This window comes from Periplaneta americana, chromosome 17, assembly GCF_040183065.1.
Source record: "Periplaneta americana isolate PAMFEO1 chromosome 17, P.americana_PAMFEO1_priV1, whole genome shotgun sequence".
Taxonomy (NCBI): domain Eukaryota; kingdom Metazoa; phylum Arthropoda; class Insecta; order Blattodea; family Blattidae; genus Periplaneta; species Periplaneta americana.
Genome location: NC_091133.1, coordinates 6,974,030 through 6,995,829, shown reverse-complemented (window position 1 = coordinate 6,995,829; position 21,800 = coordinate 6,974,030). Strand labels below are relative to the sequence as shown.

General features: G+C 37.5%; 1 protein-coding gene across 1 annotated transcript in view; it reads left to right on the top strand.

Annotated features, from left to right (window-relative positions):
• The window catches only part of LOC138693165 (zinc finger protein 665-like), a 72,904-nt gene extending 55,108 nt beyond the window's left edge, over positions 1-17,796 (top strand). Inside the window, exons 7-9 of the mRNA XM_069816869.1 lie at positions 1,408-1,518; positions 10,335-10,417; positions 15,818-17,796. Of these exons, the coding sequence (XP_069672970.1) occupies positions 1,408-1,518; positions 10,335-10,417; positions 15,818-17,009 (1,386 nt within the window). The 3' untranslated portion in view covers positions 17,010-17,796. The remainder of the gene's footprint in view (positions 1-1,407; positions 1,519-10,334; positions 10,418-15,817) is intronic.
• The last annotated feature ends 4,004 nt before the right edge of the window (positions 17,797-21,800 follow it).

Genomic DNA, 21,800 nt, shown 5'->3' with positions numbered 1-21,800 from the left:
GTATAATTGTAAATTGATGTATATTCAAATAATAAGCCTGTAAAATATTGTTATAAGAATATGTACATATTAGCTGAAGGTGCAAGTCATGCAGGCTTATATAATGTATAGAAATAGCTGTAGTAACTCTGCCATTGCCGGTCCCCAGCCCAGATGAAAGAGGAGTGTACACATGATTATATTTAAATACTTACTCATTACAGGTTAATTAAAGCTTGCTACGAAACTATATTCTCCTCTCAAAACCGGAGTATCGAGAGAAGATGATGTCTGTATTGAACCAAGTTCTTTTACAGTAGTGAGCCGTAAAGTGAAAGAACAAACGTTTTCTGAAAAGAGTCACGTTACCCGAGGGAGGGGCATCCTTGCCGTGCCGTTACGTTGATGAGTACATGCCGTACCGAGCAGTTCGAAAGACAGACTTAAGGGATGTAAGGTTCAAGATAACTTGCAATAACAGTACTCGTCTTTATGCTTCCAGTTATAATGATGGTTAAGGAAGTGTGTGTTTTTTTTTTTTTTTTTTTTTCAAATTCACAACAACAAGGTGGGACACCAAGCATTTCGCATGTTCGTTGTGCGACGTAAATAAATAGGACTGTTCCCATTCTTGCTTGAATGAGATCGCCTCTCCACTCCTGTGCGTTTTCATTCCACAAGACATTATGCATAAATGCAGCAGACTAGCATACAACACACCACGGACAGCAAGCTTTCCCTACTTATGGTCTCTTACAGATTGCACACTGGAACATAATAGACTACAATAACTGACACTACAGCTATTACATCCTAAGAAACCACTTCTGGGAGTTTAATGGAACACATGGAAGGTACAGGGCCAGAGCATAGTATTGTTGCTGTCAGCATTTCCCTTCCCTTCCCCTGCAGAAACACAATATGCAATCATTTGTGTTAAACGCAGAACAAATTGTCCTTCTTACGATGAAAACTGAGCTAATGTTCTATGGCTCATTGCCGAGTTCACATTCTCTGTCGCATTGGAAATGCAAGTGACCAATTCAATTTCTATTCGCTGTTCCAAGTGGGCTTTGGTTAGAAGGGAGTTAAAAATTAACGTTACGGAACTGTCGAATGTTCGTTGTTTCTTTTTGAGAGCTGTAACTTCCTGCTGTGAGGTTTCATCAGATTCCTTTGAAGTTTATTTATAGAATGTCTAGTGCTGATGACAGTGACATACAAAGCGCACACTTTGAACTGTACCATCAAGATGAACAAGCAATGCTGATTGAATCTCATGTAATTTGCTTCATTCCCTGCGTTGCTCTTTTCAAAAGGAACAGCAGGCAAGTTTGAGCAAGCAAGCTCTAAGCTAACAGCTACAACAAATCAAATCTTCCAACAAAATGAATTAATTAGAATTTTCTTTTTATATCTGTCTCACAGGAAGAAACAGCAGTGGAGAGCAAGGACTCCAGCTCTTGCTGCAAGTGGGAAGTCAAAATTGAGGAAAGTTCAGTTCCAATTACGTTTTCTATGATAAAGTCTGAACCAGAGGTAAGTAATATTTATTAATTGTTTTGTTCTTAATTCTCAAGTTCTGTTTTGTTTCTAACATCCCTACTGAACTTAAGCGTGCTTTGAATGATAAGACTGGGCCTTCAAGATTATTAACAGAGTATTTGTTTCTCATTATGATATGATGTAGTAACATATTGAGTTCTGGTTGGATGAGAATTTTCATCACATGGTTCAAATGCAGTGGTTCTTGATGTATCGTTATTGACACCTACTATATGAATTTTTACAAAATACCCCTCATTTCTCGTGAAAAACAACTGAATAGACTATAGTGGACTTTATGTTGTCAGCAAATAGCTGGATATATTAAGAAGATTGATTGATTGATTGATTGATTGATTGATTGATTGATTGATTGATTGATTGATATGAGTTTTTATCTTACCTACTGTACCTAAAAACAGATTTATATTTATTGAACATCACCTTCTTGATCTATATACTCCTAGTACAGTGGTTAAAAACAGATCTAAGCAATAAAAATTTTCTAGTTCCACAGTGCTCATTATTGCTTCATTGACGAGAGCTTCTTTCATCTACCTTTTTTCGAAATATTTTGTTCTCCTTGGGAGGGGGACGAAATGGCGGCTATGGGCTATTGTCAGTCAGTTCATAACCAATTTCATGAATGTTGTGTGACATACTCATCATGAATTTGCGAGCAGCTGCATTGTCTTGTAAGAAATGCACACTTTGTGAAATTTTCCTGCTATCAGTCCACAATGTATTTTTCCCGAAGCTTAATTAATAAAATAGAAGAGCATCCTCCCATAACAATTGTGTCGTGTTCTAAGTAATCTTCTCATTTCCTGCCGTACTTACTTATTTATGGCTTTTAAGGAACCCAGAGGTTCATTGCTGCCCTCACATAAGCCCACCATCAGTCCCTATCCTGTGCAAGATTAATGCAGTCTCTATCATCATATCCCGCCTTCCTCAAATCCATAAAACTGCTCACTCAGCCTGAGCACAATACATTCGATAGCTTTCATTACTCCCCGTTTGCTTATAGGTACAGAGAGAACCCACGGCGTCCTCGTCCAGCTGGTGTCCGATTTCGTGACATTCTCTCTGATCTGGACATCACACTCCCAACAGTTATGGGAATTCAACACCCTCCTACTCCGCCGTGGATTATGATTCGTCCCCTATTTGATTTATGCCTTAGCCAAAGTTTTAAATCATTTACATCCACTTTTATTTATCGTCAACGTTTTAATGAATTGCTATCACAATTCCCAGATCTTAGCCTAATTTTTACTGACGGATCCCGTGTTAATGATTGTGTAGGTTGCTCCTTCATCGCAAATGGTCAAACGTACAAGTTTAAGATGACGTCATATACCAGTGTTTTTAGCGCGGAGTTATATGCTATCTACCAGGCATTATTGTTTTTAATCAGGCAACCTCGGGACAGATATCTTATCTGCTCCGATTCCTTAAGCGCCATTCAGTCTCTACAATGCTTCTACTCTGACGATCCTCTTATTCTACGAACCCAGGCTCTTTTCCACTCACTCCTGTCGACGGGTTCCGAAGTTGGAGTAGTGTGGATCCCAGGCCATGTTGGGATTCCAGGAAATGAGGAGGTAGATGCTGCAGCTAAGGACGCAGCACTGAATGGTACACCGGTGTATTATCGTGAGAGGTGGCGAGACGTCTTCAACACTTTGAAACATCTAATTTGGCGGCAATGGGAGGAAGAATGGTATGCACAACAAGGGAATAAATTACGAATGATAAAGGAAAGTGTTCGGGAATGGGATTCGTCTAAAAGAGCGTCACGACGCGAAGAAGTTTTAGTTACGCGGTTGAGGATTAGCCACTGCCGTTTTACACACGGCCATCTTTTAAATGGCGAACCTCCTCCGGCGTGTGACATGTGCCATGTTCCAGTTTCTGTGGAACATGTGCTGTTGCACTGTAGGAAATACGACCGTTTTCGACGTCAACATGCGATAGGCGTGACGCTCTTGGAAACGATTTTAATCGTGTGAACGCAGTTTTAAAGTTTTTATCCAGTACAGGACTTGACAATGTGATTTAATTTTTATCGACCCCTAGACTCTTTACATCTAGGGGACACTACATTTTATCTGACCTGTACTCGGACTTTTATATTACATTACATTTTAGGTATTAATATTTCTGGTCACCAGACTTTTTACATCTGGTGACGGCTTTAGTAACCGCCTTCCTGGAGATATATATGTATATTTTTGTACCTTTTGGTTTTAACACCGAGATTTTAATTTATGTGGCTTTTACGTTTTATATTTTAAATGAGTTGTTTTACTGATTCTTGTTCAAGGGCGCAAATAGCCATAGACGCTGACGCGCCCTTTAAACACCATCAATCAATCAATCCTCAAATCCATTTTAATATTATCCTCCCATCTACGTCTCGGCTTCCCCAAAGCTCTTTTTCCCACCGGCCTCCCAACTGACATTGTATATGCATATCTGGGTTTTTCTATATGTGCTACATGTCCTGCCCATCTCAAACGTCTGGATTTAATGTTCCTAATTATGTCAGGTGAAGAATACAATGCGTGCACTCCTGCGTTGTGTAACTTTCTCCATTCTCCTCCGGTAGAGGTGGGTCTCTCCAAGTTGCTGTCTGGGGGGGTGCAATGGTGGCGCTTATGCATTCCTTTCCGTACATTTATCGTTTTCTCACCATTCAGCCCTTTGCGTTCTCTCTTCTTTTTCATCTCTATTTATCTCTCTGCCAGTCACCATTGCATGCGGAACGCCTACCACATCATCACAGCCATTTTCACCTTTCCATCCCCACTATTAGGTTTGCCACATCGCCACCATGACGGAATTTGTAAAGAATGTGATTTTATTCCTCTTTCCCTTCAAGTTATTTATTTCATTTTTAGATTAAGTTTCGTAGGCTTATAACTCCCGTCTCACCAGCAGAGATCTTTCCTATCTCCGTGGTCCTGTCCCACGGTTTCGAGCGCGACTTCCGAATGTGTGGCACGACAGGATGTCCAGTTACGAAGCAATAGTGAACCTTTCATATTGCCCCTATATGCAAGTTTAGGTGCCGAGCCACGTAGAGCCCCAATAGGAGCCCAGGGCGATTTAAACACTCCGGTGACTGACTCTGCTCGCTAGTCGCTCGCTCCGACGTGTTACCGCTGACTAATGGGTGTCGCAGTGTAATCAACTACAAGTCCCCTGAAGCTGTGTGCTCTCGGATTACTCCAGCTTTAGTGAGCGAGGTCAGAGTTAGCCGAGTAGTCTTGGGCCCGGTTGCAGAAACGCAAATCAAATCAGTCCCTGATCGCCATTCAGTTGATGTCTGATTTATTTGATTGTTCATTGCGTTGCACAAACGTGAATCTCCAATCAACTTGTCTCAATTTACTAATTGCTGATTTAAGAAAGAAATACATTTGACAACAGCGCTATTTAGCAACCACAGCCAATTTGATGCTCTTTAAAAGTCGCGAAACGAATGCATCAAGTGGGCGGTGACTAGGAAAACAAGTGAATGTTTTGCTGTTTTGTTGCTTTTTGTAGAAAGGAAACAGGCGGATTCTATTTGTATATAGACTACAATATAGTGAAAGAAAATGAAGAAGAAAAAAAAAAGTGAGGGGGCTTCTGTTGTGGGATTTGCTAGGGGAATCGACAAGAAATTGGAATATGCATAGCCTCCATAACCCAAAATAATTCCATTTCCCATCTCTCTGTTTACAAATGGAGCTCGTAACCTATCATTAAAAATAATGTGTTGTCATGTGTAGAACCCTGCCAATGGGCTACAACATTCCAGAATTTCAATGATGGTGTAGTCTACATATTGCCTGTATATTCACAGAAAAGAAACCTTTCCTATTTCGATAAAGTTCGGCATCATTTCAACCAGATGATTGGATGGGGATGTGAGCAGTCTATACAACCAATATTAGGCTACTCTTGGAAATCCTGACATGGCTGAAAATTCTCTCTGGATTTCAAATCGTTCCCTGTTTGAAGTTTGGGGATTTATGAGACCCTGCCATAACAAAGCAATTTCATACGTAACATTCCTAACTACTCGGCAAATAGTTGATTTGTGGACCCTAACAAGATAACCCAAGACCGCCTGAAAAATTCCAACAGCATAGAATCTCAGCATTATTAGAACTTGGTTCATAGGAGAAAGTGGAAGGTTTCGATTTATCTGTCTGCATATATTTGTTTCAATTTTTGAAAGTAACAAAACACAGGAATCCTTACTTAACCTAAATCTTTGCTCAAATTCTCTGTCATTACACATAAAAACAATTCATGTCTATCACGGAAACGCCTTCTTCTTGATAATATTTTTTTCATTTAAAATTTCTTCATCAGAAGAATCCATTATGTCGAAAACAATATTGTTACGCTATAACTATTTACTATATAATACTGCATAATAAACAAAACAACATAAATAGCCTGCTTGATCGATGATCAATGACTTAACCAGCAAAAATCTGTTGATCAAATCTGATGGAAGACTGATTTCCGATCAAACACTGATTGTTCTTTCTGCAACAGAAATAGAACTGATGGGCAATCAAACCCTCCTTGATTGCCAATCATATTTTGATCGGTGTTTCTGCAACCGGGCCTTGTGGTTGTTTAGTGTAGAGTTGAGAGCCACGAGCGGTTACTCCCATGGTAGAGGCATAAAATTGCGGCACGCCTCTGGTGTAGCACTTTCCATTAGGTGTGTAATGTCCAGTTTGAAGGGTAACTTGCGTGAGGCGGATTACTTGGGATCGGGCTGTGGGAGGGTCCCCATGGCCGACACAGACCGAGAAGAATTTTTAGGTGTCTTTTTCTTACGCCCCCACTGGTGGCAGGCTGACGCCGACGGTTCCGTCCTCGCGCTCCCCTTCTCCTCCTCTAAAACAAAGAAACAAGAACAAGGACAAAATACGGCAACTGGTGATCAATCGAATATTGCTATGGATACGGACAATGGAAATATAAAAGTAAAAATGCTGCCTCAAGAAATTTATTAGTGTCATATTAGACGGGACGGAAAAAACAATGAAGAACATTAGCCCGTTCTATGTGAGATGCGCACTCGATGGTCTCGTGGGGAAGGTCAAGAACGCAACTAGACTTCGCAACGGCAGCTTACTGGTTGAGACATTATCTTCCAAACAAAGTGAGATGCTGCTGAAGGCAAAGTTGCTGGGATCCTAGCTTATTAAGGTAGAACGACACTCCTCACTGAATATCACGCGGGGAGTGGTACACACAGATGCTTTGGACGGCTTGTCGGACGATGAGCTAGCTGAACAGTCCGTGTCCAAGGCTTATCGTTTGTTACGTAAGCAGGATGGACGGACTTATTCCCTCAGCACTGTGTTATTGACCTTTGAAACATCTGCCGTACTGGAGTATATATTTGTAGGTTATGAGCTTGTCTCTGTGCGAGCGTATATGCCAAGCACAATGCAGTGCTTTAGGTGACATGCTCAGAAACGTTGCACGAACAACATCATATGTACAAAGAGCGGCAGTGGTGACCATGGGAACTCCGCATGTCCCAACGCTGTACACTGTGTGAATTGAGATGGGGACCATAGCTCTAACTCTAAAAACTGCCCGAAATATATTACAGATAAGGCAATTCGAGAAATCTGGGTAAGAGAGAATATTATCTTCTTCGAGACCCGTAAACATTCTCGAAGACGAAAAGAAACTTAGAGAAAAGTCATATGCTTCAGTATTACAGAAGGCAATGGAGGGTATAAATATGGCAACACAAATGCCACCTCTTGAAGATCTACCTGGGAAGCGACCTGAAACCACAACCAAGACATTTGTTGACGCTGCCACTCAGACTGACGACTCTGACGACAGCTGTGGTATTGAAATCAGGCGTTATAAACCATTGTTGGTGTTCAGAAAGACGCATAGACTGGCCCATGTCAGACCCGGAGCAATTGCACACCGAATTTCAACATCTGAAACTCACCCTCCAGCAGAATTGATATCTAGCCAAGGACATTGCGGCCACTCTGAAAAAAGCAAGACACAAGAAGAAGAAGAAGCAGCAGCCCTCCATCGATTCACAAGAAATGGACAAACCAGTCATAACCGTCTACCATTCACGAGGAAGTTGTCGGGAAAGATAAGTAGACTGCTCTACAAGCATGGAATAAAAACAATCCATAAACCTCTGCCTAAAATTAGAAACAGAGTCAGATCAGTAAAAGATGATCTAGGCCCCAGAGTACCAGATATATTTGTGAATGTGTGGCAGCTTACATTGGCCAGACTGGACGTACAATAACTACGCGTCTTTCTGAACACCAATGAAGCATCAGGTTAATGCAGCCAGAAAAATGCGGATTGGCCGAACATTGTATTCAAAAAGGCTATAGGGCTAATTTCAATACTACCAAGGTCCTGGCGAATTGTTCGGGCTCTAGGAAAGTTAAGGAAACCCTGGCCATAGCAGCAGAAAGCAGTAACCTGAATCGGAACTCTGGTTTGCAACTCAGCACTGCATGAACACCTGCTGTAAAATTTCTCAACACCCAGATGGCGGTCTATCATCAAACACATGCCTACCAACAGATCTGCGGTCACTCAGATGCACCGCACAACACAAAGCAACATGTCAGCCATGTTCACGCCGCGGTCCAGATTGCATGGAACACGGAAAGCCACCAGCTCCTCAGCTTGACTACTCCCCCCACACTATAAATAAGGAGCAATATATCCCCCTAATTACCAGTTAACCCTGAAGACGAGGAAGATGAACATCTTCGAAACTTCGCTGGATCACCAACTTATTACCTGGCTGAAAGCCCGAGAACATTTTGAATAGTTGACTAATTATATTACTGTAAGATGTTTATTATTGTATCGAAGACTTTTTTGATACATTATGGAAAAAAATACACAGAGCAAAAGAAAAATGAATTGCAGTATAGTCTAAAAGAATTTTTTTTTGCCAGTTTAGTGACAGTAGTATTCAGGAATAATGAATATTGACATGCATTTAACAACATTGAAAATTACACAAAATTTTTTTTTTTTAATTCCGTTGTGCTTTTGAATGTGATATTCTGGTGTAATAGAGCTACTGTGACTGGGCTTGCATCACACTGCAGAGCTACCAATTTAAAAGATGGATTATGCTTTCTCTCCTCATAGTATTTAAGTTGCTTGACACTTTCGTCTAGTTTGAAGTAGAAATCTCTTTTAGCACTGTTCTTAAAATTTAAAATTAAACAAATTTGATTTACATTTTGTATTTGTGAAAAATGATAGATCCGCAATCTAACATAGCAAACTCAGTATCTTGGCAAATGCAGGATCTGGTGATAATTATGAAGCATCAGAATCTGAGCTGTTAGAACCTTCGGGTAAATTTTACGTATTAATCAATGATTTATAATTTTAGTCAGTAATATTGTACGAGTAAATACATTACCACGTTCTTCTCAGAACTGAAATCCATTAGTTATTTCATTAAATAAACTTGTTTTGAGTAGTAATAAAATTAAATCTCCTGTTCAACATTTCTTGAACAGGAAATGTAACAATCTCTATTTTATATACTGTTATTGATTGCTGTTGTTTTCCCTGTTTACTGCTCCTTGCCTTCCTCTTCATGTACCTGGTAGAAGCACGAACTGCCAAGATTGTCATTATAATAAAGTATACAATGTTAGAAAGTGATTATTATTATGTTGTAATTATAATTGTTGTCATTACTATTGTATTTGTTTACATTACTATTATACTATTGTATTAACATGTAATTGTTATCTGACGATGCCATGAATCCTTGTATTCTGACGGCTAATAAATACATACGAGGCGTGTTCTTAAAGTAAGTTCCAAAAGGGTGTAGTAAGTAAACGGGAAGATATTTACAATCCATTTTTGTTGCATTGTATTCCCCTCACTTCAATTACTTCTCAAAGTAATCTCCACCATTATTGAGGCATTTATCGAGTCGTGGCACGTCTTTCTATCCTCTCATTGTAGAATTCGCCCGCCTCCTATGCGAACCACTCCCGCACTGCTGTTTTCACTTCATCGTCGCCATCAAAACGTTGACCATCGAGGAATTTCTTGTGATGCAGGAAGAGATGAAAGTCATTTGGAGCCAAATCCGGGCTGTAGAGAGGATAGTCAATTTGTTCCCAGCCAAATTTTGAGATGAGATTTTGGTCGTCACGAGCTGTGTGTGGCCATCTCCTGACCATTCCCTCACTAATGGCATCATCACCATACACCTCACAAAGTTGACGATGAATGTCAGCTGGTTTGATGTTTCTCGCATTCAAGAAACGGATAACAGACCGCATCTCACAGTCGGTGGGGTGCTCGATCACTTTAAACATTTCAACTGATCACAACTAACCACACACACGGACTGAAGCTCTGAAATTACATGCACAGCTTGCCTGAGGACTGAAGAAGAAAACACACATGCGCAAAATAACGACTGCAGCGATGCGATGGCTATAATTGAAAACGGAACTTACTTTAAGAACACCCCTCGTACATACATACATACTTTAATTTCAATATCAAATGCAGTCTGCTCAGAAGCAGGATGATGTCAGTATATGAACTTACGTTTGAAATGAGTAAAAGAAAATAAAATTGTTATTCATATCCTTTGCACATACTTAGTTTGACATTACGTAAGTTGCGATAGTTTATATTAAGTTTCGTTACGTAAGAAAACAATTAACATTAATTTCAGAGCTCTAGAATCTGCCAGCATTAGCTACTCTTCTCTGTTATATATTTTTTTTAATTTTCAGGAAGAGACATTTGACATGGTTAGAGTGGAACAGGTGATTAAGGTGGAAGTAACGACAGAGGAATCTGAAGCCTTATCAGAGAGGTGAGTGTAATGTGCATGTATTGATCTGTACTTTTCTTTATCTACTACATTAAGTTGTGACATAAATTATTATATGTTGCCATAAGTCATAAAGAGGATATGTGTACTATCTTCTGCATTTCCCAAGCACCGCTGAACACAGGCTGTGGTAGTGATGAAAGAGAGACTTACAGCAAAATAAAACTGAGTTAAATCCTGGGATGCAAATTTAAATTATAAATCTGTTAGGAAAAGAAGTTGTGTATCTTCTAGCTTTGTTCTTACTCTCATAAATGGCAGAAGCAATTTCATCAGCGAATGAAACAGCTTATTTGCTAATAGCCATTGTGGTGTAAGTCTGATTTGCAACACTTTTCCTGTTACGGTATCTACTTTGAAGTGTGATTTGCTACAGTTTAGTTGTACTATAGTTTTATTAATATTAAACAAATTTTATTTACATTTTGTTTTGTGAAAAATGATGGATCCTCAATCTAACATAGCAAACTCAATATCTTGGCAAATGCAGGATCTGGTGATAATTATGAACCATCAGAATTTGAGCTGTTAGAACCTTCGGGTAAGTTTTACATATTAATCAATGATTTATAATTTAATCAATAATATTGTACGAGTAAATACATTACCACGTTCGTCTCAGAACTGAAATCCATTAGTTATTTTTTTAAATAAACTTGTTTTGAGTAGTAATAAAATTAATTTATGTAGGCCTAACCTCAAAAATTAAGTACTGGTGATATAACATTCAGGTAGGTTTGTTTGGTTATACAACAACAAATTGGAAAACATAAAATTAAGAAAAGAAACAGAAAGAGGAAAAACTATGACAGCAAGAAGCAAGCGAGGAAGAAGAAGAAGAAAGGAAATTTTGCCACGGAAAATAAAACTGCAGAAGGGAAAGTAGTTTCTGAAAATACTTTCGGGGTAATTCAAATTGTAACTCCAGGTTAAAATGTATGGAGAAGGTGTCAATAAAGCAACACAGGCATGTTGTTGAAACATTTTAGATACTAGTTTCTTTCTCTTGTCATAATGTGTTTATGTTGGTTGATTAAACAAATGAGTTACGCTTCATAGGGATGGATCAAGAGTAGCAAAGTTGATAAGCAAACAGTTTTATATTCAAGTAGATGGGAGTAGTGCTAGATTATGCAAAAGGTATTTCTTATGAAATTGCATCAAAGTAATTATATATTTTGACATTAAATTTATGATAGGTGGTCCCTCTTTCCTCCCAAATGATTCGGATTTTGGATCTACGGAACCACTTATATTGCTGATTGGCACTTCATAATCTCAAAGTGAAGAAAAGAGAAAGCTTTTCATGTAACAGATATGTCAGTTGAAAACTTCTAATTTACGCACAGTCTTGAAAAAGCAATTACAAAAAGAAAAAAAAAACGTGATCAAGAAACCGGTATCATGACTCAATATGTTGTGGAAAAAGAACAATTTGTTATATTACAAGGAAACTCTTAATGAGAACTTGTCTGTAACCAGCTAAGCTGGAAGCCCAATCTCGTTTGAATGTGCTAACTTAGGAAATCTATATGCTGGACCAAGATCTGTGACTAAAGAAATAATGTAATCTGCCTTACATTCAACCAGTCCACCATGCTTACGACCAGAGACTGATAACAGTTGAAAAAACAGAGATGAACAATACACGTTTGCTGGAAAGTGTTGATTCTGGGAAAGATTAAGTTTTGAATGTAGTGAAAGAATGTCTTAGCTGTTTGAGTAAAAACATAATATTTTAATATAACTCGTGACTAAGAATATTGTGTTGAGATTTTTTTATTATTGAGAAGAATGTCTTCATTGTACTATTCATAATTGTTTTAGTAAAAATATAGATGGATGGATGGATGGTTGGATGCAACGAGCACAGCATATGTAGAGTAGACACTAGCATCTTAATACCATAGGACGGAGTGAAGCCGCTTTGATGGACCTGACGCCATCTTGTTGCTACCAAGACATTGCAAAATAGCTATTACGTTATAGAAAATCTTATGATAATAGGGATTCCGTATGTCCCTAATTTCCTGGAGGACTCACACTTTCTTGTTTTTTTCGTAATACAGAATCGCTAGGCTCGTAGTTTTAGCAAAAATTGCAAAACTGTCATCGATAAATCACATATAGGCTATACATATTTAAATTGACAGCTCTTCAAATTGCAGTATGGTATTTAATATGTACTCTGGAAAGTTAAATAAACAATGATGATAAAAAAGGAAGATAATGGTTTGACCTTATTTTGCTACTAGTTCAATAAAAAAAATAACCTATAATAATTACTTTTATAAGTTGATCCATTTGCTTCAATTTAATAATGCAACTTGCTTCCTAATGCAAATTATCATTCTCTTCCTTTTGCCAGTATTTTGTATAGATGTCCCGATTTTGTTTAGAGAAAAAGTGGAATACTCTTAACCATATAACATTTGATAGACTCTTCGTTTATAGTATATAATTAGATTATAATGGCGAACAAAAGTGAAGTTTTATTACCAAGTGGGTCAAGTTAGATCACGACCGAGTTCATGAAGCTACTTTTGTACGAGTTTCCGGATAGGTCCTAGCTTACCAGTGTTAAAAGTGCGTACATATAATTTTCTTTTTCAGAGACTGTTAGGATTATAATCTTGAAAAAAAAATATAAGTTGTGTGACGTACCTTTCTGATTGCTTTAAGACAGCAGCTGTCAGCAACCTTATCATCTGATGTTGTGATTATAAAAATTAATTACAATATTAATACACTATTTCTTTTTCTTCATCAAACGAATATGTGCATTCAGTTGAAGAGAAACCTCGGTACACCCATTTTCTATAGCACGGGACACAAACTTCCAACATGGGTTGTTAGGTTAGCTTTAGTCGTAAGTGCTAAGTCTGCAAAGCATGTCTGATTTCGTGATTATAAAAATTAATTACAATAATATTAATACATTATTTCTTTTTCTTCATCAAATGAATACGTGCATTCGGTAGAAGAGAAACCTCGGTACACCCATTTTCTATAGCACGCGACACGAACTTCCAACATGGGTTGTTAGGTTAGCTTCGCTCGTAAATGCTAAGTCTGCAAAGCATGTCTGATGTCGTGATTATAAAAATTAATTACAATAATATCAGTACACTAATCCTTTCTCTTAATCAAACTAATACGTGAACAATATGAATCTAACCGACTAATATAGGCTAAATCATTCATTATGTACCGGTAATAAGTACATTTCACACATGCATATTTACCTGTGAAAAGTTAGTCCAGGATTTTTTTTTTTTTTTTTAAAACCTGTTTGTGCAGACATACGCAGCACATGTAGGCATCTTGAAATTAGTTCATTTATTAATTAAAACAACGATGCAACATCACAATCAACTGCCCATGTGCTAACCGGGAGCCCAATATTTTGGTAGCATCATAATGGCGACTGTCTATATGAAATTTAACCTAAAGATAATGGAGTATTAGATATTCCATAAGTAGAAATATAAGGTATAAATCATATAGAACCTATAAATCTTGAATAAAATAAAATTTAATAGATAATAACCTATTACCAATATTAATTTTAGAAATTTCATATCCAAATCAACCGCCCACAAAATCGGCTTCACCTTCAAGCTGTTCATGTCTACTCTATGCATCTGTGCTCGTTGGTTGGATGGATGGATGGGTGGATGGATGGATGGATTATTAGCCGTTGGAATACAATTATTCATGGCATCGTCAATGTACTAATCTAACAATGATACAATAATTTTACAGTCATCTTAATCTATGGTAACATGTCACATGTTTATTAAATAGGATACTAGTTACTTAGAATATAATGTAGTTAATCACTAAGCAAATAACGTACTACTAATACTGCTAATTCGGTCAGTAATGCATAACACACTAGAATAGTTACTTGTAAATAAGATGGTTAGTTTCTTTTAAGAGATTCACAGTTAATTATTTTGTAATCACACACTAGCAGACAATTTGATTTTTCTTTCTCTGAGTCATGATGCCGCCTCTCTTCCAGTAGGGTCTCCAGACACATGAAACAAGAGTGAACAGAAGGGCAGTACACACAAGAATAAATGGTTAAAATTTAAAACTTTATATTTAAATATTCCTTTGTGCACATTGGCATGTGTGTCAGTAATATATTTTTAACAGATTTCTTAAACATACTATTGTTATGTGGCTTGACATGTGGGGGAAGTTTATTATATAAATTACTGCGAGTATGTGTAGGGGTGTTGAGAGTTTTAGCAAGTCTGTGATAATTCAAATGTATATTATTGGATGTCCTAGTATTGTGCTCGTGATATTCTGAGTTTGTTTTAAAGGAATTTAAATTTTTATGAATAAAGCATACCGTTTCTAGGATATAAACACAGGGTACTGGTAAAATTTTAAGTTCCTTGAAAAATCCTTTATTTTGTGCGAATGGATACTTGCTTCATAATTATAATTATTCATTTTTGTATTTTAAATATATGAAAAGAATTTGATGATGATCCCCAGAATATTATTCCATATGATATGACCGAATGTACATAGCCAAAATAAACTGACAATAGTAGCTCTATGGGTGATTTGCTTATGCTACATTCATTTTTTTTAACATCATATCTGCTTCGATAGTAAGCCTATACTCATGCATATTCCTCTTCATTAATGGTGGTTCATTATGTTGTTATAACGAAGTGTTCAGTTGTGTTTAAATAAATTAAATTTCAGATATCTGCTTTGTTCTCCTTGTAATAAAAGTAGTGAAGGTGAAAGAGTTAAGTCACTGCCATGAACATGAACATCATGGTTATGTTATAAAAATTCACGCATCGGAATTATCTCACTGAATACAATTCGTGCTTGATAATTTCTCTGTGATGATTTAATTGACCTTCTAAACTCATGTATATTGTCATTAGAAATTTTTTCTCAATCTTCGGTCTATAAAAAAAAAATCATGACAACATACTTGTTATGCGCAATTAAATTATCGAGAAACTATCAGCACTCATATTGTAGAAGATAATCAGATGAGTAAAGCAACAATGTTGGAATGCCAATAGCATAACAGATATTCGACGTGTAACCTACCATCTAACACAGTTGTTGTACAACATAAATTCAACGCGGGCACGCCAGGATTCGAACTGGGGTTAACAGCATGCAAAGTGTCTGTACTGTACTTTTATTCCGCCAGTCTGTCTTTTAACATGTGATATGTTCGATATTTCAAACTACATCTTACAGCGTATGTAAATCCTCTAATTTATTTCAATGCTCTCTATTTTACGACAGTTTACTTTTTTGACAATGCTGATTATTTTTGTATTTATTGCTGTGATGGTCGTAACTTTCACTAATTACATCTTCTGTTTACAGCACTTTGAATACTGACTGGAATGAAACACCGCATGTGAAGTGCACAATACCTGAGAATTGTCTGATAAAGAATGGTGTTAGACAAAGCACACCTGAACCTCTGATTTACCATCAGTTCGTTAGAAGAGGAAATGACGTGGAATCCAAGCCCGACATTCAAAGTGACGAACGTTCATTTAAGTGTGATGTGTGTGGCGAATTGTTACAGTCTGCGCAAAGCCTCGAAATGCATATGCGCACCCACACCAGCGAGAGGACCTATGACTGCGATACCTGTGGGAAATATTTTTTACGATATTCAAATCTCTTGACGCACTTAAGTAGACGCAATTGCGACAAACCGTACAGTTGCGATGTGTGTGGGAAAATTTTTGCAAAGCACAAATGTCTCACAGTGCATGCACGTACGCATTCAGTCGAGAAACCATTCAAATGCGACGTTTGTGGGAAATCTTTTGCACAATCGGGTGATCTTATAGTGCATATACGTAGGCATTCTGGCGAGAGGCCATTCAAATGTAGTGTCTGTGGGAAAAGTTTTGTACACTCTGGCTATGTTACGATACACGAACGTACGCACTCTGGCGAGAAGCCATTCAAATGCGACGTATGTGGAAAGCGTTTTGTTCATTCGTCTGCGTCTAGAGTACATGCACGTACGCATACTGGCGAGAAGCCATACAAATGCAACATTTGCGGGAAATGTTTTGCTACGTCTCATCAATTAACAATACATTTACGTACCCATTCTGGCGAAAAGCCATTCATGTGCCATATTTGTGGTAAATGTTTCATACAATCATCTGCATTGACTTTGCATTCACGCACACATTCTGGAGAGAAGCCACACAAATGTAATGTTTGCGGGAAATGTTTTGCAAGCTGGAGTGAAGTGAGAGTTCATGCACGTTCGCATACTGGCGAGAAGCCATACAAATGTGACATCTGTGGAAAATGCTTTGTTACCTCGAGTGACCTCACAGTGCATTCACGTACGCACTCTGGCGAGAAGCCATTTAAATGCAGTGTTTGTGGGAAATGTTTCTCACGCTCTACTAATTTGTCGGTGCATACACGTTTGCATTCTGCCGAGAAGCCCTTTAAGTGTGATGTTTGTGGGAAATGCTTTGTGTGCTGGAATGGCTTGAAACGACATGAATGTGAGCATCCTTCCAAGAATTCATTCAGATAAGATGTTTCTTGTAGTTATCTGTATTCGGATCCTATTTACGGAGCTCAAAGAAGGTCTTGCATATTTGAAGTACATTCAACTCCGGATATAGTGAACTTCTGCGGACTTGCATATTTAGTTCATTATATCCCAAGTGTCTCTCCCCTAACTTTAAATGACAGAAATGAATGCAATTGTGAATTAAAAATAAAATATTTCATTTTTGTTTAATGGATTAGACTGAACATTGTTACTCACACTTGATTAACTTACCCTATGCTGTCGATCAACGTCCGCTTGCGAAAGACCATGTTCACAATATCTGCCAAAGAAAACACTTTACGCTTCGACATTTTTATATAGTACATTCACTGTTGAAACACTAGAAACAGATTAATCAGATAGAAATGACAAACGCTGTTATGATGTAACTACGTACTCAGCCTTGAAATTTCCCGGGACACTTAATGGAAACAGAGAGGGTTGATGGAGTTTGAAAGCCATTGAGATCTTACCGTCATTTATGCTCTGAAAATAATGTCCGTCCCCTTTTAATAAAACAAAGCAATTTCATTTTCCGTTGTTTCGCTGCTATTCGTCATAATGGAAATATTTCTGAGAACAAAAGGCAACCTTTTGACGGTGGAGGATTACAAATATCAGTAGAGTAAAGTACCTGAGAACAGAATGAACCCTTCGATGGTTGAGTGAGGCAAGGTCGTCACGTGTTGCCTGGATTTACAGTACAGGTCATTGTGTATGAATCACTAATTCTACCTTTGTCCTTTGATTATAGGAGTAAGAAACTTAGAATGTTGTTCTCAACACATTCTTTTAATTTTATACAAGAAGGTCTGACTTCAAATAAGAATTTGTCAGGTTGCAAGGTTCACTATAATCTTGGCGAGGGTTTACTAAAATGGAAATATTAATGTATGCGGATCAGGACCAACGATTTAGGTTCACAATAGCTGAATGATCCATATGAAGTCTGACTAATGCAATATGTAGCTAGTTGGCGATGTATGGAATAGAGGGGAAAGGAACTGGCCACCCTACCCGATTATCTCCTGGCCTAGTTGCCTGATAGGTGGTGTCTTTGTGGTATCTCTTGTGAGGTTCAAACCTGTCTTCGGACAGTTGATTAAACAGCATAGCCGAATGTTCACTACAGTGGCGTAGCATGAAATCTTCAGCAGGGGAAGCTAATTCAAGTTGTCTTTCATGCAATATGAGAAAACGCATTACAAAAATATAGTCTCAAAATAAATAGTAGTCAATGTCAAGTCAGCAGTCGAAGATTGGTCGGAACCTCGAAACACCAATAAGGCATGACCTCAAATGGTACGTAGTAAAATATGATTTCACGATTTACACATATCTCTAACAAATAGACACGTATACGTATAACATTAACTCATTCCCTGTCATTCTTAGAGAAATCACAATATTAACGGTCAATAGATACAGTATTAGTATCATTACGTAAGCATGCATCTGTCTTTTGGTTGTGTCCTTCATTGACAGCAAGCGAGTCGGTCATTTGTTTTTTAGATCACACTTTTGTTCGTAAGGCAGTCTTGATAATAGAATTGTCCTAAAAAAATTGAAGTAAATTGATGTCAGGAACTGTTATTTCACTCATTATTTATTATATCAGCCACAATGCACACTAACACTTCAACTGAACACAACTGACGAAAAGAGATAACTCGGAAACTGCTTATTTTTCAATGTAAAAGCTAGCTTCTTGCTACCCTTGCGATCAGGATAGTTAGGTTAGAAGGGGATGGAAAATCTGCGGGGTGGGTTACACAGAAGAATGAGTGAAAGAAACCAGTCTGTTTGGAAGCTGGTGTGTGCAGGCTTCTTGTTTACAGCTGCATCAAAAATCATCCTGAGCTGCCGCATGACAATATTTAACGCGTAAATATAAATTCTATTAAAATTAATAAATAATATTGTCCATAGACTGCAGGTTTATTATGAAATTATTATTAACAGGGGAAGCTGAGCTTTTTAGCTTACATTGACGCTACGCCACTGGTTCACTATACCCGAGTTCATTATATATCCAGAGTTGACTGTATACATACCACGTTTACATATGATTGCTTTCTAGTGCACTATAAGAAATGTGTGTTGCTTTGAACCGAGCAAAGGTTCAAAGTCTTGCCGACAGATAGGGTTGGTCAGTCTGTTTTTATCAAACTCTCCTGTACACATACTAAGGATGAACACAGTGTTGAATGCACAGTGAATATGGCAAGAGTACAGATGCCTCAAACTAGCAAGCTGCCTTGTTCGCGCAGACGCATAGAGCACATCACCCACCACTGTCTGCCTACTGCTCTGTACTGTAGACTAGAACGGTACAGCTATGTTGCGAAGGCTGTATTCTGTGTAAGAACATGTCTATGTGTGGCTGTCGTTTATGATGAGTAGTACATTATCGGGCAAAGTTCTACATAGTCAAACTCGCGTGGTGATATATAATGTGATGGAATTCGTGAAAAAAGAAAGGGAAGCCGGGATATTTCTCATTGATGTTATGAAGGTGCGGCAAAGAGAGGCAGCAGCAATAGGAGTTTCTAAGATGACATTAACTAGGATTGCTGCAAACAACACTACATTCAAAATGGATGATGACATAGCACTGATAAGATAAAAATTTAATGAAATCACGGAAGAATCTTGGAAGAAGAAGTGTGAAAAATCCATGAAATATGAAGAGGAATTGTGAAGCAGATTCTTCTAATAGAAGAAGCTGTGGACAATTGCATTATTCATTTAGGTGAGGATTCTGGAGAATAAGAAGAAGGAGAAAAAGAAGTAAGCAGCGATTCAGATGGAGATTTATCGGGAGTAAAGGAGATCCATTTGGAATGACTAAATAGCAGCTCAGTTGTTTTTTACTTTAATTGTTTTTTCATATTGTACAGATAAATAAGTTATCTGTTTTCCTCCATTTACAGTGAAAAATTAAAATTTAATGACAAGATTATAATCTACACTTCGCGCACGTATAAACAGACGAATGATGGAACATTTAGATCAATCATATATTATACTAATTAATATACCATTGCAATTAGAAAATAAATCTTCAGCACCAATAATATTTATTAAACGCATTATTATGAATTAAAATACCGCTCGATATATTATAGGGCAGATGCACTCATTTCACCGGCATTATCACCTTCATCTCATTCAGACGCCAAATAACCGAAGATGTTGATAAAGCGTCGTAATATAACATACTAAAATGAAAAATTTTAGATCCTCCAAGAAATTAGAAACGACATAGGAGATTCACTTATTTGGGTTTCCGTGGATGAAACTACAGACTCCTGTGGAAGGTAAGTAGCTAATGTAGTTGTGGGGAAAATGGACTTCATAGACACTGGATCTCCTCATCTAATTATGTGCATATCCTGAAAATTACTGAAAAAATAGAGATATCAGAGAATGACTTGAGCAGCGTTGCCAACCTGAACACGAGCGAGTTGGCTACAAACATTTTGAAATTCAGCTTCAAAGACTAAAATTCAGCTACGCTCAAAACTTGAAGAATTTGCGTATATTATGTTGTTCAATGTGCTGCGTTTAACGATGATTTCATTGCCTATTATATTAATTTCATAAAAATAACTCGAAAGAGCTACGATTATTATTATTATTATTAATGGGGTTATTAATGTTAATATTTATAATAATGGCTTCATAATTATTTCTTACAAACCGAAAAATCAGTACATAGGCCTAAACATCAACACACTTCTATAGGTTTGGTAAAGCGTTGCTCAATCCAGTCTACAAAGGATGCGCGAATATAAAAAAGGGAAAGTATTTATTAACTCACCTAATGAAGTATAGTTGATCCTTGTGATAACACTTGCTAACAGACACAAAAAAGTCATATTGTCTACGTGCATATTTACAGTCAACATTTTGTCAACACTAACACACATTGAAGAAGCCATCATCCTCCTTTTTCTTCTTCTTCCTGTTGTTCATCATTTTGTCCTGCCTTAGGATATAATACTGACTTGGTGATTGATCTTAGCATGCGATCAGTAGGCCGAAATTGGGGCATCCTGTGGGCTGCACACACTGTGATGATAACAGGAGACCAGCAAATAGGGATTACAAAGAATGGACACTGAGCGAATTTTCCTGTGCTTTGTTTCTCTGTGCGCCGGCGTTTACTTCCACTTTCAAGCGCTAGAGGTTAGTGTAATCGAGCACACGCTAAGATAATAATTGTGAGTAGAGTTGAGACACGCGATCCAAACATCGCCTACCTTATTGCATAATTAAGTAACGCTTTGCTTCAAATAAATTCAAGTTAACAGCTTTTCCTTATTTCTCAATGGCAAACTAGTAATAATAATTTTTTTTTTATATTTTAGATATAATAAATTATATTATAAAATAATATAATACCTTATAAAATTATGTATCAAATTCGTTTAATATTTGTATACAATATAATATAGGTACAATATGGTTTTACTTCGCATAAGAGTTTTCAGTGCTATCAAATCATTACATATTTTAATTGTTGTTAGAGTCAACGTCTCAACTCTCATTATAAAGGAACACTAGAGTCTACACATTACAGTTAATGACGGATTTATTATTTCATGGGTCCAATTTATTTTATTTGAGTACATAATTTACGTAGATCTATTAATTGTAAATGTTATATTTCTGCTGTGTCGACTGCTAGCTGGTGTGATGTCAGCGCCAACTCCTGGGGGAAACAGAATGTCACACTCAAACTAGTTTGAAGGTCATTGGAATCAG